The sequence below is a fragment of the Lactuca virosa genome, chromosome 1 (genome assembly GCF_052849685.1).
Source record: "Lactuca virosa cultivar CGN04683 chromosome 1, Lactuca_virosa_CGN04683_v6, whole genome shotgun sequence".
Lineage (NCBI taxonomy): Eukaryota > Viridiplantae > Streptophyta > Magnoliopsida > Asterales > Asteraceae > Lactuca > Lactuca virosa.
Genome location: NC_136426.1, coordinates 151,714,296 through 151,733,714, shown reverse-complemented (window position 1 = coordinate 151,733,714; position 19,419 = coordinate 151,714,296). Strand labels below are relative to the sequence as shown.

Below are 19,419 nucleotides of genomic sequence, written 5' to 3'. Positions count from 1 at the left end.
GGTAAACCGGGAAAAATGGGTCAAATCGTCATTTTTACCGGTAATTCATGTTTTTTCGTAAACAAAATTTAGTTTGGGACTTTTTCGTAAATTAGGGTAAAATTTTAGGACTTTACTGGAGATTTCCCATTATAAAAAGGAAATAATTGTTTTTTATTACCTATAAAAATACAACATTTTTGGATAAATTTTCTTATTACTAATGATTGGTTGAATTAGTAGATTTGCTTTTTGTAAGTAAAGTTTATTTTGTTCTATTATTATTATTAGTTGTAAGAATCGTGTGCTACACGGGTTGATTAAAAAAATCAAATATGAAAGTGTAAACATTAAGCATGATGAATAAGTGATTACTTCAATATATGCAAATAAAAAAAACTACTTTTATATTTTAAAGAATTGTCATGAATCATAAATTTCTACAAACTTTTTTGAATTTAGGAATTTTGAATTTATAAGGAAAATAAGTCAATTACTGAATTTATAAGGAAAGTGAGTCAATTACTAAATTTTTGAAAGACATTTATTACATAAACAATAAATAAAGAAAAAAAATGTCATGTGAAATGTATTTAATTGAAAATAATCAGAAAATGACATGCGATGAAATCATGAGAATATAACATATAGCAAAAAGGATTTCTATTTATTAGTATAGACTTAAAATTTTGATCAATAAGCATGTAACTAATAACTTAACTAAGATACTTCTATTATATACATATACATTCCTAATAAATGAAAATAATTTTGTCACATGTCACTCTCTCATTAACTTGGACACATGTCATTTTTTGGTATTTTTGATTAAATGTTTTTTCCATTTGTCATTTTCTTATTTTTTTTATCTTTTCTTAATTAACACATCATATTTACATCTCAGTTAATCATTGCCTTAATTGAAAATAACCAATAAATTACAATATTAGTATTCATATAATATTTAATATGTTTCCTTTTAAATTTCAAATCTAAAATTTCAAATTTAAATAAGTTTTTGTTTAAACTTTTATATTTAATTTTTGTTTTATCAAAACCCGTATAACATACGGGTCTCACACCTAGTATTGTATTAAATATATAGTAAGTTTTTGAGAAGTGACTTTCTATCCCTAAAAGCTGTAGCATTTTTATTTCTAAGAAAAATATTCTGATTTAAAGTTATAAATATGTTTATTGTCATGGTTACAAACAACGAAGGACATTAAGTGGCTCCTGTATTTTTTTTTCTTAAACATGTTTTATATATCTAATAAAAAATCAATGGTCAACTTTTTATTGAAATGGTATGTGGAATTAATTTTATAAGACACGAACGACGTATCATATTGATATTCTATTAACTAGATATTTTACAAATTTTAAACAATACACCTCATGCATGATGCATGACCCGCCTTTATTAAAAAAACAAGGGAATGATATCTGTTATTTATTTTTTTTCCTACATATTTTATCTTTTATTTGGGTTAGATAAGACGATTACAATTGCAAACAAGTATTCTCTAACACATAAATTCTTTAAAAGGTATCAATAAAATGTCAAGGGTATCATACGTAATTTTAGGGTAGCACGCCAGGAAAATTACAATATATCGGAAATTTTCTTGAAAAAATTCCACTGCAACATAAAATTTGAGAGGTAGCACGCCCACTAAAGTTCGTCACTACTTAAAAAACATTTTTATAATTTTTTCATAAATACAACTATTTACCTATATATAGTTATTGGTACATTCTCAACCTCAAAACTTACATGCTACACAAAAAAATTATTTTGATATAACATATATTTTCATTTCCTTTTTTATATTGTTGGGATCCAACTAGCCTTTCCAAACAAAAGTTTGTAAATTACATTTTTATCCCTAATGCCTTTTTGGAGATTGATAATCTACCAACATTGTCCCATTGCTTTCAAAACCCCATTTTGGTTTACAAAAAGATATAATGGTGAATTTAATGAGTGAAAATTACAACCATATATAAAAGAAAAAGAAAACAAATATGACTTGGCATTAATTATTGAAACAAAATCATCATGCAAGTTATGATTCAAGAGAATAAGACTCAAATCCAAAAGAAAACAAAAATGAAAAAGCAAAAAAGTCATGGGGGTGGTCTTTGTTGTTCTTCTTCTTCTTGTTCTTTGTCAATTTTTAGCAGAAACACTCCAATCATATCCTACTACATCTTATAAGGCGTGCAATCACATCCTACAAGAGCCTTGTTTTTCAAAGTTGTGGTTTTTAAGTAAACTTCCACCCACAAAATCACCAGAAAAATGATACTTTTTTTTTTCTACATAAGATCACCCTTCTGCTATAATCAATACATTCCTTTCTTGGGATTTTGAGGATTGATTGATTGATTTGACATTTTTTAGTATTTCTAGAGAGAGAAAGAGAGGTGTCGTGTTTGAAAATCGTGAGTAAATTGGAACTTGGAAGCGAAGATTGAGAGTCAAAAAAAAAAACAAAAAAAAAACATTTTTCTTGCTTTAAATTCGATTTTAACACCTTTTAGTTCTGGGTTTTGTGTTTTTTTCAATATATGATTGTGGGTTCTCTTTTATTAAAAGAATTGATGATCTGAAGTCAAAACCCTCTCTGTTCTTTCGTTAATTTGCATACACAACAAAAGTTCGCATTTTTCTCAGTCGAAATCCATTTCTACGATCATTTGAATTGTGGGTTTTGTTCGTAATTCAATATTGCAAATTGGGTTTTCATCATCAAGTAAGAAACTTCGGTTTTGAATGATCAAATTTGGTGAGATTGTAGATGAAGTTTGAGGGTGAGTGCGAGTGCGAGTGCGAGTGTTTCAATTACAAAGCTTTTGCCGGAGAAGATGGACCGCCGGAGTTGGCTTTGGCGGAAGAAGTCGTCGGAAAGAAGTCCCGGAGAAACTGAAAGCTCTGTAGGATCCATTTCTTCTCATTCTGAGAGATTTTCCGATGATCAGGTTTGTTCAACATTTCAACTCTTTAAATTTTGTAAACCTGTAAGTAACATGTACAACCATAATAGCCAATGGTACAACATGTCAACATCCATCTTCATCTCTGATCTTATAATTCATTTCTTTTCCTTGACAATGTTATATCATCTCACATTTTATCTTAAAAATCGACATGAATCCACTTGAAATTTTCGAAAAGAAAAACATAAATATATGCAAAAACGACAAAATTTAGTAACAAATCGATATGCAAAACAGCAAAAGTTCCTGATTTCATACGGAATGTGAATTTTAAAAATAGTTCGACGATTTCTTTGTTCCTTGGCTAATTTCAAGTTTCAAGTAATCAAATTTCAAGAAAACCATGTCTTATAGGAATCGAAATGGATTGTATTACTTGCAATGTGCTCTAAATTATCAAACTTGCAAGCTAAAATTACTTATTTGCCCCTATTTTGTCAAGATATACTTGAATCAGAATTTGCAATCACTCGAAATTGGATCAAAATCAGACCCACGTCAAAGTGAACAGAATCATGACGTGAACACACTTTCAGAGAAATTAGAGGAAGCTCTTGCGAATATTAATGCCAAAGAAGAATTGGTAAAACAACATGTCAAAGTAGCAGAAGAAGCTGTTTCAGGTATATACACCGTTTGACTTTAAAGGTCAAGCAATCTGCTTTTAAAATACAAATCTAATATCAAAATTTCTTATACTTAACATAAAAATGGTAAAATGTAATCTAAGATTTCATACGCTGTAAGAAATATATCAAATTTTCTCTTGAAATGCTAAACTCGATCTTGAGCTTGAAGTTAAAGTTTAGTTTGTTTGACCTTAGAAGTCAAAATTGCAGCTTATTTGGTTGCCTAATCCATGTATTGAATTGAATTTGAGAAAAGTGATGTAAATTCTAATCAAACAATAATTTTGTTGGATTTTTTTTTTGTTAATTAAGGATGGGAGAAAGCTGAAAGTGAGGCGTCTTCATTAAGGCAGCAAGTTGAGGTTCTAAATGTCAGAAACTCGACTCTCGAGGATCGAATTCTTCAACTCGATGGTGCCTTGAAAGAATGTTTGAGACAACTTCGACAAACACGAGAAGAAAAAGACCAAATTGCCCATGAAGTTCTCGAAAAGAAAAACTCGGAAACCGAAAGTTCTTCAACCTCTATTGACATTGACCTTCTTCATAAGCTTGAAATGTCAGAGAAAGAAAACTCGGATTTAAAGCTCGAGCTTTCATCAATGGCAGAAGAGCTTGAAATACGACTTATTGAAATGGAATTAAGCAACCAAGCTGCTGAACAAGCTAGTAAGCAACTTCTTGATAGTGTAAAGAAGGTAGCTAAGTTGGAAGCTGAATGTCGTAAGCTAAAATTTTCTCTTGAAAAAGGTAATGATAATCAAACAAAAGATCGAAAAATTCCATCTATAAATGAAAGAAACCAAATGGAATCGTTTGTGGAGATTGATCTTATGGATGACTTTCTTGAAATGGAAAGACTTGTGGGATTGCCTGAAAGTAATGAAGTTGAAGAGAGGTTAAAAAAAGAGCGTGAAAATGAGCTTAAGGAATCAAGAAAACGGCTTGAAGAAGCTGAATCTAATTTGAGTGAGCTCGAAAACGAGCTTAAGACATCAAGAGAACGGCTTGAAGAGGCTGAATCTAAGTCGGTTTGGCTTGAAAACGAGCTTAACAAATCCAGAAACCGGCTTGAAGAATCCGAGTCCCAGTTGGGTAAGCTGGAAAACGAGCTTAAGCCATCAAGAAAACGGCTCAAAGAAGCTGAATCTAAGTTAGTTGAGTATGAAAACGAGCATAAGGCATCAAGAAAACGGTTTGAAGAGGCTGAATCTAAGTTGCATGATCGTGAAAACGAGCTTAAGGTATCAAGAAATCGGCTTAAAGAGACTGAATTCAAGTTGGCTGAGTGTGAAAAAGAACTTAGGGCATCAAGATATCGGCTTAAAGAAGCTGAAACAAAGTTGGAAGATCGTGAAAACGAGCTTAAGCCATCAAGAAAACGGCTCGAACGGGCTGAATCCAAGTTGGCTGAGCTCGAAAATGAGCTTAAGGCATCAAGATACCGGCTTGAAGAGTCCGAAACCAAGCTGGTTGTAAATGAAAACGAGCTTAAAAAGGCTGAGTTCAAGTTGGCTGAGGTTGAAAACGAGCTTAATACATCAAGAAAACGGCTTGAAGAAGCCGAATCTAAGCCGGCTAAGCATGAAAATGAGCTTAAGTTATCAAGATACCAACTCGACGAAGCTGAATCCAAGTTAGCTGAGACTGAAAGTCGGCTAGAAATGGCTGAATCAAGACTTGAAGCTATCTACATAAAGAAAGAAGAAGCCGAATCACGATGTAAGGCATTAGAATCCGAGCTAGAAATCTTGCTTATCAATCATGAAAAGGAACGGGATTTATGGGGAAAATCAGAAGCCAAGTGTCGGCAACTCGAAAACAAGGTAACAAGACTGCAACATGAACTTCATGGTAGAAAATTGGTAAATCCCCCCGAAGAGCTCCGATTCCGAAGAGCAAAACAGGTGAGATTACTTACAAAGTCCTGATTTCGAATTATGATATTACAAAAAATATCAGAGCAACGGATGATTCATCCATTGCTGACGATATAGGATTAAAAAACTAATCCTATATCGGCTCGATAGAGAATGAAACATTCCCTTATACGAGTCTGAATACCTCTCCTTTCGAGAGGTATTTTAAATCCATAAGAATAGTTGATCTCATTAGAACTCAGCAATTAAGCGTGTTCAGGCGAAAACAACACCATGATGGATGACCCCTTAGGAAGTCCTCATGTGGGTTGCCTAAAACAGACAATATGCATTTCTAAATCTGTCGCAATGTTTTAGCAACGGATTTGTGTGTCATTGCTTTTTTTTCTAGTTTATTTTAGCACAAATTGAATTTGTTAATATGATATTTGTAGGACAAAGAGTTAGCAATGGCTGGAAATAAATTTGCCGAGTGCCAGAAGACGATCGCTTCTCTTACTCGGCAATTAAAAACACTCGCAACGATTGATGACTTCTTGATCAATTAACAAATGATGATTTGAGTTCTCTACACAATATATTTCACTTTTATTCAATTCAGAATTTCAGATATAGAAAAAAAAAAAAAAAACGTGTAGGAAAATGAGTTTTGATTCCCCGGGTACTATTCTTGATATGGAGAGGACGGATAACAATGTTTTTTTTTTCGTACATTTGTATCTATTTATATTAATAACGTACATTTTCATAGATATGTATCTATTTCTATAAATAATGTGTTTTTGCACATATAAGTGTCTATATTGCTTGTTTAGAATCGAGGTAATGTCCAAATCAGTGTCACGGATTTATGTATGAGAGGAAGTGTTAAGGCGATGATGGTGGCAATCATTGGTTTGAGTTAAGAGACAAGATTGTCCCACAATGGAAAATAAGTGAATGGAATTGGTGACAATGGAATTAGAAGGATTAGAGAGGACTTTTGGTGTCCCGTGATGCCGGAGTTGATTTCGGGTATGGGAAACGAGAGCGTGCATCCATGCAACTTTCATATGTTGTACTTTCTCGTTTTATGAAAATAAAATATTTTCCAAATGGTAAAGAAAATAGATAAATGTTTGGTGCATATGCTTTTAGGGATATTTCAATTTGTCGGAAAACTTTAATTTTCTCAAGTTAATTTAAAAAGTGGAATGAAAAGGTTTGGAAGTAAATCACAAGGAAAATATAAGTAAATCACAAGGAAAATATATTCATGAGTTTTTTTTTAAGATCGGATGAAATGGAAGGGGGAAGCAAAATATGTGTCTTTTCATCAACCTACTTTTTGGGTGGGATGTGAGGGGAAGTCTAGAAAAAGTTGAAATACATTCATTACAGTCGATGCATTTTACTCTAACTCAAATAAGTGGGAAAAAAACACAATTAACTATTGTGAAAATGACTTATTAAGGTAATTAACTTTTCGGTATGTTCACATCTGGTTAATTATCTTTTTTTTGTATACATCTAGCTAACAAACTTGTTGGAAGTGTTCACATATGACCATTATGACCTGCTATACCAGGTTAAATCCTAGATGTGAACACTTTCAACAAGTTCGTTACCTAGATGTGTACAAAAAAATAGTTACCCAAATATGAACAAAACGAAAAGTAAAAGTAAATTACACGAATGGTCCATGAGGTTTGGGGGAATTTGTGTTTTTGGTACCTAACTTATTTTTTTAACTCGGATGGTCCCTACTGTTTATTTTTGTTACGCGTTTGGTCCCTGTCTTACCTAAAAAGACTATTGTGCCCTTATTAATTCATTTTTTAATTAATTTTCTTATTTATGTATTTATTTTTTAATTAATTTTCTTATCTATTAATTTTTCCAAAGTACAATCGCGGAAGACACTCGAAAAAGGGACTCTGTCCTGGCCGGCAACAGAAATCTTCATAGGATGCTCCAATGCATCAAGAGGAATGCCAAAACTCCTACTAAAAGTCGAGGATACAAATGACCGACTCGCACCCGAGTCAAATAGCACTAATGCAGGCAAAGAGTTCACAAGAAAAGTACCTAACAGAAATATGAATCATAAGCATAATGTAAAATAATCAGACAGAAACATCAATAGATACATACCAGCAACGATGTCTGGCGCCGCTCTGGCCTCCACAACCGTCATCTGAAAAGTGATGGGTTTTGAGCATTACAACATTCCTATGTGCACATGCAACCCTAATTTCTTTGGATCAAGGTTTTTCTCAAGTTATACATGCAAATTAATTTTCCAAAGCAAGAACCCTAATTCTAATATATAAAACCGAAATCTAATCATATTAGAGTTAAAAGAATACCTTTCTTGTTGATAGCTTGATCTTGACCTTCGAGAGCTTAGTGCCTCAAGCGTTGCACCTCTAATGGAGTCACAAACACCACTTATCAAAGGATGAAAGAGAGAGAGGTGATGGAGGCTTCTTGATTTCGCCTAGGGTTCTCTAAGAATGCATAGGGCCGAAAACTATAAGCCAAGGGTTCTATATATAGCTGAGGCTGCTAGGGTTTTAGGTGGAAACCCTAATTCTATGCTTAAGCCTTAAGCAATCCATGGACACCTTCTAGAAGGCCTATGGAAGAATTCTCTATGGGCTTCCCATAGATTTCATCCACTCCTTCTTTTAGGAGTCCATCAGCCCAACTTGCAATTATCAGTGATTTGCAATATCAGTCCCCTTACTTTTAATCAGTTTCTTTTGATAACTAAATTAATTACAAATCAAATTCTGATCAATACTAATTAAATAATATGATTTCTCAAATAAGATATTATTCTTATAATATATTAATAAATCATTTATCAACCTCTTTTTCCATAAGTCATCATGTCAAGTTGTTATGGTGAAGGCAACCCAAAAGGACCATGCTACTATCGGATCAAGTACATCCCAATTATAGTTATGGACTTAGACACCTAATCCCACAATCTCCTACTTGGATAAGTCTAATAACTATAATTTCCAATGCAACTTCAGAATCTGATTAGCAATCGTAGCTCTCAAAAGTCGTTGTCGAACTCTGACCTAGTCGATGACGCGTCCTTTAGATAAGAGATCATATAATCCTCCGTTCTGCAAGATATCGTGTGGACAAAGACATGGAACATAATCATTCTCAATATCCAACAGTTTGTTTCCCGACTTCTGATTTGTTTGATACATAACTTAATTGAACACATCAATTCAGTCCTGACCGGGTCCGGCATATAAGTCAACACAAAATCATCGAGGGGCCCAAGATATCGCTTTTCCCCTCTTAGGATAAAAGGAACAGATAAACTTTGACTTATATGATTGTACTATTTACTCATTAAATCGTACACAACAACACATTTTATAACATCAAGTTACTGATGCGTTTACGCATTATCAATGTACAACCAACTTGTAAACAACAACTCATATATCTCGGTTTAAAGATTATATAATATTATCGTCTCACAATCACTCGTGATAAATTCCATGAAAGTGATTCACATGAGCGTGGGTTTTAATCCAATACTCAAATCCTATTTCAAGAGTACTCATGAACGTTGCAGCAAACCTTTGCTATGTCTAAGCACTTAGACAATCTACAAACCAATTCATGACAGTCTAACCTCATAAATTACTCCCAAAGTATGATTGATTGTGGAGAATTTGAACAATCTAATTATTCTAGAAGAAAAACATGCAAAAGTGAAACAATAGTAAACAATCGACACAAGAGAGTAAACTTTACTCATAAATAAATCTCCATTAATTAATCTTCAAATGTCAATTACATTTACCTATTATAAGTTTCTAAACATCTATCTAATCACTAAAACTAATATCGTCCTTCAGACCAATGCTTCTCGCATGCTGAACGTGATTAACCCTACTCAAACCCTTTGTGAGGGGATCTGCAGGATTCTCTTCTGACGATACCCTCTTAACTATGAAGAGTCCTTATTCTACCCGATGTCTGATGAAGTGGTATTTTCTGTCGATATGTGTAGATCTGCCATCATCCCTTGGTTCCTTGGTTAAGTAAACCGCTCCTTCGTAATCACAAAAAATCTCCATGGGCTCCTTTATGGCTGGTACAACTCCAAGGTCTCCAATGAAGTTCTTCAACCATATAGCCTCCTTCGACTCTTCGATCGCTGCTATGTGCTCTGATTCACATGTTGAATCAGCCACGGTCTCCTTCTTGGAACTTTTCCAAGTAACACCCAGCCCGACTGAGAGCGGAAGTTATCTCTATCAGTCTGAAAGCTGGCGTCATTATACCATGTCACTCTCAAGTCATCATTCCCACCAAGTATAAGGACCCAGTCCTTAGTCCTTCGTAGGTACTGTAACATCCCAAAAATTCAAGCCAATTTAAAAAATTTTAAAACATTTAAAAAGCATTAAGTTATTACAATTTGTTATCAAAATAGTTTAATCATCAGAGTATCCCCAGAATCAAATCATAAAATCATGAGATATGAGGAGTTGTACGATCACGCCTTCGCCTTCCCGCGATCATCAGAAGTACCTGAAACATAATCAACAATTGTAAGCCCGAAGCTTAGTGAGTTTCCCCAAAATACCAATTACACACAAATATAACCATATCATATAACAAATACAGAACAACATGCATACTGAGTCCCTTTGCAGGCCTTCAGTCTATCTGGACCGCTCGCCGGGCCTTCGGTCTGACTGAATCCCTTTGCAGGGCCTTCAGTTTATCCGGACCGCCCTGGGTATGTTGGCCTACAACACAAAGCAGGACCGCCTCAACCCAACCCCCAACGAAACAAACATGTGCATATAAATATCATACGCTAGCTCATTTCATATAACAGTCAAACCGATCTAACAGATCACCAATCATAGCAACATCCCAATAACCGGGATACAGACCTAACCGGTCACTAACATAGCATCATCCTATAACCAGGACAATCATGTGCACATAGATATCATATAACACTATCATGTATATATATAACAGTCAAACCGATCTAACAGATCACAAAGCATAGCAACAATCCTATAACTAGGATATCGACCTAACAGGTCGCTAACATAGCATCATCCTATATACCAGGATACCGACCCAACCGGGTCACTAAAGCATAGCATATCACCATCCTAACTACCAGGATGTAAATCATTAAGCATAACATGCAATAATCCGAATGCAATCCATAAAGGGCCGGCCTTGGTGCCTTAGACCTAACGATATAGTGAGGAGAACTCACCTGACACTGCTGAAGTCCCGCCGATAAAACTCAAGCTGCTGGTTGACAGATTCCCGAATTGTCAACATCAAACAACACCCAATTAATAATTGGGTTCCAAGCCCAAAGTCCAACTCACACACTAAAGGCTCAATAGTCAAGTAATGGGCCAAAGCCCAACGTATGGCTCAATTTTCCAAATTGGGCCTACACCCTCAAATGGGCCTTACCCTAAGCCCATCAACATATTCTAGTCCATATGATTGTTCTTGGATGGCCCATTAATAATCCAATTACCAAAACCCAAAAGAAAGGCCCAACACAAAGCCGAAGTGAAACTAGGGTTTCACATAAAATGACAATTAGGGTTAGGTGTTTCTCACTTAACCCATTAAGGACTTAATCCATTATGTCCATTACTCTACTAGGTATATCATATGGTGAAGTCGGGCTTAATACACAATTCCATTCAAATGGCCCAAATGTGGGTCCCGATAGGTCCAAGCCCATAATTCCAATATTAGGGTTTTCTAAACCCTAATTAGGGTTTCCATCCTATTAGCCCAATAGACTCAATAGCTAGGTCCTTTGACCAATTAGGGTTTATTAGGCCCACTATGATTTCACTAGGCCCATTAGGGTTTCACTAAGCCCATTAGGGTTTCACTAAGCCCATTAGTCACATGCTTGGGCTTTTAGGTCCATTAAGCTTTATTGGGCCCATTAGGGCTTACAAGGCCCATTAGGGTTTTAGTCCCTTGTCCAAACATCCCAAACTAGTCACTATCCAACAAGGCACACCGCCACCCGACACGACGGCCGGTGGCGGCAGCCACCACCCTAAGGTGGTGGTTTGATTTTTCCTTTCATTATTCTAATTTGATACAATTTACAACGCAAAATCCGATATCACACACACACACTAATATAGACACACACGCAGCCACCCTAGCGGTGGCCGGCGGTGACACATGGTGGCAGCCACCACCTCACGGTGGTGGTGGTGGCGTTCCAACAAAATTCGGCCAAGCAATACACGCAACATATTACATCAATACACCTACACACCTAAACCCATGGTAGAACACGCACACAGCCACCTTCCATGGTGGCTGGTGGCGACGAAAGTGGCAGTAGACGGCGGCCAAGGTGGTTCTTCGCGGTTGTCGGCCATCAAACACACACACACACACGGTATGCACAGCAAGGAAAATACACACCCTCGTCTTTTGCTCGCAAAGGAAACCCACACCCACATGTAATCCTCATAACAAACCACCATGGCTCCACGGTTGTCGGCTTTGATCCCCATGGCTGAACACGACGGATGGTGACACCTTCGTCTTCATTGGCGGCGAAATGACCCGAAGGCTTCTCGGTGGTCACATGCCTTCAACAGCGGCGGCAACGGTCGTCGAAGAGAGCAGTCGCAGTGGGGAGTGGAGGTTGCACCTCCACTGGAGTACAACTCGACAGCTGCGGCGCTAAGTGGTCCGACGACCCTCTAAACCGACGTCACTTGAATTCCTCGTCGCTGTCATGGCTGCCCCGAATATTGGCTTCGATCGGCGACACCGGTTGGCAAGGAAGCTGTCGGACATGGCAGCAATGGATGTGGCGGCTGGAGGTTAAGGGTAGAGGGGGGTAGCGGCTGCATAGTCGTGATTAGGGTTAGGGTTACCAGGCGGGTAACGCTTGAATACCCCATCCCTCTTAGACATTTATTCATAATAACAAAATCAGTCCCTCCATCTTCTCTTCTTTCAAATTTAATCCACAATTTACCATTTAAACCCCCACCATTAAAATCCTTTACACCTTAGGTACAAAATTTACCAAACAGCCCCCAAAATCTTAATTATGACATAATCAGCCCTTCAACCTCATTTACTTTTAAATTGATTCCAAATAATTGATGGGTTTTGAGCATTCTAACACTTCCTAAGTGTACATGCAACCCTAATAACCTTGGATCTATGTTTGTCTAATTATCATGCAAAGTTGAATTCCAAGGTTATATTCCTATCTAGCATACATGGGGAACAAATTTTAACTTGCATGAAAGATAGAATAACTTACCTTGTTGTTGCTTATGATCCTTGAAACCTTGTGAGCCTAGCACCCCAAGTGTGATGCCTCAAATGCTTCACACAACACCAAATGCTTTTGGAATGACTTTAGAGAGAATACACACTTCTAAAATCGGCCTAGCCCTCTTGTTTCTTATGTGTGTCCGATTTTGGTGGAGAATGGGTTTCTTATATAGTGTTGACACATCTAGGGTTACACCATGTAAACCCTAATGTGTCATGACTCTTCATTTCCATGACCCATGGGTTAGTAACTCCCATGGAGCATCCATGGAGCATCCTATGGGTGGAACCCAACTTGATAATCCATGGAGCCTCTTAGCCCACTATATAAGATATGGAAGATTTACATAATCTACCCATATATTTAATTAGTTATCTTTTGATCACTTAATTAATTCTAAATTAATTCTTGATCAAACTAATTAAATAATATTATTAATATATTAGAACTTATAATATATTAATAAACCATAAGTGTTATTTCTCTCATTTTAGTTTATCCAATTGCATGGTGCCATGCAACCCAAATGGACCATGCCGGGTCGGGTCAAGTACATACCAGAAATAGTTATGGACTTAGACACCTTATCCAACAGTCTCCCACTTGGATAAGTCTAATAACTATAACTGCAATACTTCAGGAACCGATCGGCAATCGTAGCTCTTTCAAGGTCTCTCGGAACTGAGAAGATGATGATACGCCATTTAAGATAAGTGATCATATAATCCTCTGTTCTAGATATCAGCCGGACAAATACATGGAACAATGTCTTACTTATTGTCCAGCAGTTTGTTTCCCGATTTCCGATTTGTTTGACAAAGAACTTAATTGAACACATCAACTTAGTTCTGACCGGGCCCGGTACATAGGTCAAAACAAAATCATCGAGGGGCCCAGATATCAGCTTCTAATCCAAGAAGGAACAGATAAACTTCGACTCATATGTTTGTTCTACGACTCATTGAATTATACACAAAAGCACGTTTTATAACATCGAGTTACCAATGTGTTAACGTACAATCAATGCATAACCAACTCATAAGTAACAAATCATATCTCTAGGTTTGAAGACTTATATGATATTACCGTCTCACGATCACTCGAGATAAATTCCATGAAGTGATTCCAGTGAGCGTGGGTTGAATCCAATGCTCAGAACTTATGAGCACTCATGAGTGTTGTAGCCATGTCCAACAACTTAGACCTCTGCAACCAATCATGACAGTCTTGATTCATACCTACTTCCGACATATGACCGACTGTGGAGGTTCGAATAATATGATATACCAAACATAATTATTCTGGAAGTCAAAACATGCAAAAGAAATATAGTAAACGATCGACAGGAGATAGCAACACTTTACTCATAAATAAAACACCTTTTATTCATCATCTAATGTCAATTACACTTTACAAATTTCAAGGTTATCTAACTACTAAATCTAATATCATCCTTCAGCCCTATGCTCCGAGCATCCTGGAGATGCTTAACCCGAGTCAGTCCCTTCGTGAGGGGATCTGCTGGATTCTCATCCGATGATACCCTCTTTGCCACGAGGAGTCCTTCTTCTATTCGATGTCTGATGAAATGGTATTTTCTGTCGATGTGTCTGGATCTCCCGTGATCCCTTGGTTCCTTGGCTAAGGCAACTGCACTTTCACTATCACAGAAAATTTCCATTGGCTCTTTAATAGCTGGTACAACTCCAAGGTCTCCAATGAAGTTCTTCAGCCATATCGCCTCCTTTGCTGCCTCGCTAGCTGCTATATACTCTGATTCGCAAGTTGAATCAGCCACTGTCTCTTGCTTGGAACTCTTCCAAGAAATTGCTCCTCCATTTAAGGTAAAGATCCAGCCTGACTGAGAGCGGAAATTATCCCTATCAGTCTGAAAGCTAGCATCACTATACCCTACAACTCTCAAGTCTTCACTCCCACCGAGGGTAAGGACCCAGTCCTTAGTCCCCCGTAGGTAGTTGAGGATATTCTTTACCGCAGTCCAGTGTGCCTTGCCAGGGTTCCTCTGATACCTGCTAACCATGCTCAAAGCAAAGGCTACATCAGGTCGAGTACACGTCATAGCATACATGATCGATCCTACAGCCGAAGCATAAGGTATTCGACTCATTTCTGCTATCTCAGCCTCAGTACTAGGGCTTTGTGTCTTACTCAATCTGGCGTTACTCTGGATGGGTAACTCTCCTTTCTTGGAGTCCTGCATGCCGAATCTCTTCAGCACCTTATCCAAGTAGGTACTCTGACTAAGTCCAATTAGTCTTTTACTCCGGTCTCTCAAGATCCTTATCCCTAGAATATAGGCAGCTTCTCCTAGGTCCTTCATAGAGAAACACTTCCCAAGCCAGGACTTAACTTCCTGCAGAGTTGGGATGTCATTTCCTATGAGTAGTATGTCATCCACATACAATACCAAAAAGCTAACTATACTCCCACTAGACTTGACATATACACAAGATTCATCTTCACTCCTCGAAAAGCCAAATTCCTTGACTTTCTCATCAAAGCAAATATTCCATCTACGAGGTGCTTGCTTTAACCCATAAATGGATTTCTCAAGCTTACACACTCTATTAGGGTACTCTGTGTTGACAAAACTCTCTGGCTGACTCATGTAAACATCCTCAGCCAACTTTCCATTAAGGAAAGCGGTTTTGACATCCATTTGCCATATTTCATAGTCATGAAATGCGGCTATGGCTAACTGAACGCTAATAGACTTAATCTTGGCCACTGGAGAAAAGGTCTCATCATAATCAACTCCCGGAGTTTGTGAGAAACCCTTTGCAACCAGTCGTGCCTTATAAGTGTGTACATTACCATCCATGTCGGTCTTCTTCTTGAAGATCCATTTACACCCTACAGTCTTACGACCTGGTACATTCTCAACCAAGTTCCAAACTTGATTGTCATACATGGACTGTATCTCGCTGTCCATTGCCTCTTTCCACCTGGCTGACTCAGGGCCTGTCATGGCTTCCGCGTAACTGTTAGGTTCATCCAGACCTATCAGTGTCTCATCACTGATAAGTGTATCACCTTCCGCAGTAATATGGAATCCATAGTAATGCTCAGGTGCATTCCTAACCCTTGTGGAACGCCTCAGAGGTAAAGACTTGTCAATTGGCTCAACAGGAGTTTCCTCCTCAAGTTGAGTGCTAGGGTTTGAAGTTCCTTCACCACTTGACTCTTGAATTTCTTCAAGGTCAACTTGCCTCCCACTGTCTCCTTGGCTTATGAACTCTCTCTCTCTCGAAAGAAAGCACTCCTAGCTACAAAGACCACATTCTTACTAGGTCTGTAGAAGAGGTAACCAAAGGATTTCTGTGGGTAGCCGATGAAAATACACCTCTCACTTCGAGGTTCGAGCTTATCATGAGTCTCGCGTCTCACGAAAGCCTCGCAACCCCAAATCTTAATGTGGTCTAGTTTGGGTACTTTACCAGTCCACATCTCATGAGGAGTTTTGGCAACTTTCTTTGTGGGAACTAGATTAAGGATATGGGCGGCAGTCTCTAAGGCATACCCCCAAAATGAGATTGGTAGCGAAGCTCGACTCATCATGGAACGAACCATATCCAACAAGGTTCGATTACGCCTCTCAGCTACACCATTCAACTGCGGTGTCCTGGGAGGTGTCAATTGTGAGACAATCCCACATTCCCTAAGATAGTCGAGGAACTCTGAACTAAGATACTCACCACCTCGATCGGATCGAAGCATCTTAATGTTCCTGCCCAATTGATTCTCGACTTCCTGTTTAAACTCTTTAAACCTCTCAAAAGTCTCTGACTTATGCTTGATTAAGTAGACATATCCATATCTACTGTAATCATCAGTAAAAGTCAAATAATAACGATTAGCATCCCTTGTGGCATGTTTGAAGGGCCCACACACATCCGTGTGTATAAGATCCAACAAACCTTCACCCCTCTCACAAGAGCCTGTGAAGGGTGACTTTGTCATTTTTCCAAGTAAGCATGATTCGCAACTATCATCTGACTTTAGGTCAAATGACTCCAATACTCCATCCTTTTGGAGTTGGCCTATGCGTTTCTTGCTTATATGTCCAAGACGACAATGCCATAATGATGCTTTATCCAAGTTATTATCATTAACAGAATCAATACACAATACATTATTTCCTAAGTTATCAACCACAGATACAGTTTCATACACACCATCACAAGGTAATGCTTTAAAATAAAGAACATTATTAAAGAAAGCATTAATCGAACCAACTTCATTATCAAATGAAAAGGTGAAACCTTGTTTATACAATGCATGAAAGGAAATAATATTTCTTGCCATTTCTGGCGAATAACAACATTTATTCAAATCTAAACTAAACCCACTACTTAGCGATAAAGTATAAACTCCAATCTTGGTGACAGGTAAAGCTTTCCCATTCCCCATGATTAAGTTTATTCTTCTATGCTCCACATTCTCACTTCTTCTTAGTCCCTGCAAATCAGAACAGATATGAATACCACAACCGGTATCAAAGACCCAAGAGTTAGAATGGGGTGAGTTATTAGATAAGATAGTGTAAATACCTGCATGGTTGGGTTTAACTTTCCCATCCTTCACATCTTGCTGGTACTTTGGGCAGTTCCGCTTCCAATGTGACTTTTCATGGCAATAGAAGCATTCAGCCTCTTTAGGGTCAGAAGAAGGAGTGACGAAACCTTTCTTGGTTCCACTTGAAGAAGAGCCATCAAGGGTCCTAGCCTCGGTACCCTTCGAAGAGCTCTTCCTCTTCTTCCCTCGACCTTTCCCAATTGCCAAAACCGGGGCGGAGTTTGGAGTAGGAGTGTTAACAACCGACTTACCCTTAAGACCTGTTTCTGCGGTCTTGAGGAGTCCCTGAAGTTTGCTGAGTGTGACCTCTTCCTTATTCATGTGATATGTCATGCGGAATTGATCATAGCACGATGGTAAGGAGTGCAAAATGATATCTATTGCAAGCTCCTCAGGGAAGTTCACATTAAGCTTCAGCAACCGATCCACATACCTTTGCATTTTCTGCATGTGGCTTGTGACGGATTCCCCGTCCTTCATCATGGTTGTTATGATAGAGCATATGATTTCATACCTCTCTTGTCGTGCACTTTGATGGTATCTTTCCATCAGATCTTGGTGCATTTCAAAAGGGTAGAAGTCCTCATAGGACTTTTGGAGTTCCGCTGTCATGGTGGCCAACATGATGCATGCCACTTTTGTAGCATCCCTTTCATGTGCCCGGAAGTCAGCGATCTCCTGGGGAGTTGCAGTGGTCTCATCAATCTCCTTAAGTTCCTTGTCAAGGAAATATTCTTTGTCCTCGTAGTGGGTAATCATCCTGATGTTTCTGATCCATTCATTGAAGTTGGATCCATCAAAAGTGACTTTCCCACACAAGTTCATAAGGGTAAAGGAGCCATTAGGATTAGAGCCAGAAGCAGCATTGTTTGAAGACATCTGAAAGAAGAGAACAAGATTAGTTTAGATATTAAGAGAGTCTTTAATAAAACACCCAAATGTAATATTAAGGCTAGGATCCAATCATAATATATTATAACTTAGAAGAGGTATGCCGTAATCCAATGAACTTTGAAAGGTAGGTGAATGACGATTCACCAATTTCCACCATGAAAAACGAAATATAAATATTAGGTTTTTAATTGGTTCTTAGAAATTCCTAGATTCTTTTGAGATTCAATGAACTTTTCAAAGGCATGTTTCAATCTCGAGTGTGCCCTCCAAGTTTTGTGACTGGGATACCGAGGATCACAAAACGAGGTGTGAAGTAACCATGCAAATCACTTGGTACCCTCAAGGTTTATCACTCAATCGATGTGCCGGTAAACCACACACGCTCCACCGATGCTATGGTAAACCTTAAGTCACCCTTTACCTACCTTGTTAAGTCCAAGTTAGTGTGTCGGTTAACCACACACGCTCCACCAACGACTTAAACAAAGTGTAAAGTGTAATTTCATGGATTAGCACCTTATTCACATTTTCCTAAAGTAACTAAGATTGGGAATTTAATAAAAGCATTTAGTTACTTTATAATATTCATCATACTTTTAATGAGAATTTATAAGTCCTTGTCTTACCCGTTCGGCTAACGACCCTCCACCGATCAAGGAAGCGGTGGGTGAGAGTGGACACCCATTAAGTTGCCATTTTATAGGCAACAACCTTATACCCCCCTTATAGACCGGCTTCGTGAATGAGGCGTACTAGCGGTAAGACGACTTGACGTTATACATATATATATTAGTAACTTATAATATTATAAAGTATAAGGGTTGAATTTTAACTTTTAAAATTCTAAGGGTTGGAACTAAAGTTTTAATCAAGACTTTACATGTTCCAAAACTTGAGGGAAAGTTTTGTAAACTTCCAAAACTTTTCATTTCTTATAACTTATGAATTAATTGAGTAATAAAAATGAAGACTCTTCATTTTTATAACTCTTGTGTTCTTTTAATGGCTTTAATAAAAATGAGACTTTTGGTTTTCCATAACTTGAGGACAAGTTATGGACTCCATTAAAACACATTATGATCATGAATTAAAATACCATGAA

The 19,419-nt window shown here is 37.5% G+C and overlaps 1 protein-coding gene across 1 annotated transcript; it reads left to right on the top strand.

The window, feature by feature from the left end:
• Window positions 1-2,052: 2,052 nt before the first annotated feature.
• On the top strand, window positions 2,053-6,245 carry LOC145160254 (uncharacterized). Its single transcript, XM_079079379.1, has 4 exons — window positions 2,053-2,964; window positions 3,425-3,605; window positions 3,924-5,518; window positions 5,926-6,245. The coding sequence occupies exons 1-4, from the start codon at window positions 2,851-2,853 to the stop codon at window positions 6,037-6,039; spliced, it is 2,004 nt and encodes a 667-aa protein (XP_078935505.1). The 5' UTR covers window positions 2,053-2,850; the 3' UTR covers window positions 6,040-6,245.
• Window positions 6,246-19,419: the final 13,174 nt, after the last annotated feature.

Coding starts and splice junctions, on each gene's coding strand:
- LOC145160254 (XM_079079379.1), top strand. CDS start 2,851: ATGGACCGCCGGAGTTGGCTTTGGCGGAAGAAGTCGTCGGAAAGAAGT. Junction 2,965..3,424: donor AGAGATTTTCCGATGATCAG/GTTTGTTCAACA, acceptor TATTTTGTCAAG/ATATACTTGAATCAGAATTT. Junction 5,519..5,925: donor GATTCCGAAGAGCAAAACAG/GTGAGATTACTT, acceptor TGATATTTGTAG/GACAAAGAGTTAGCAATGGC.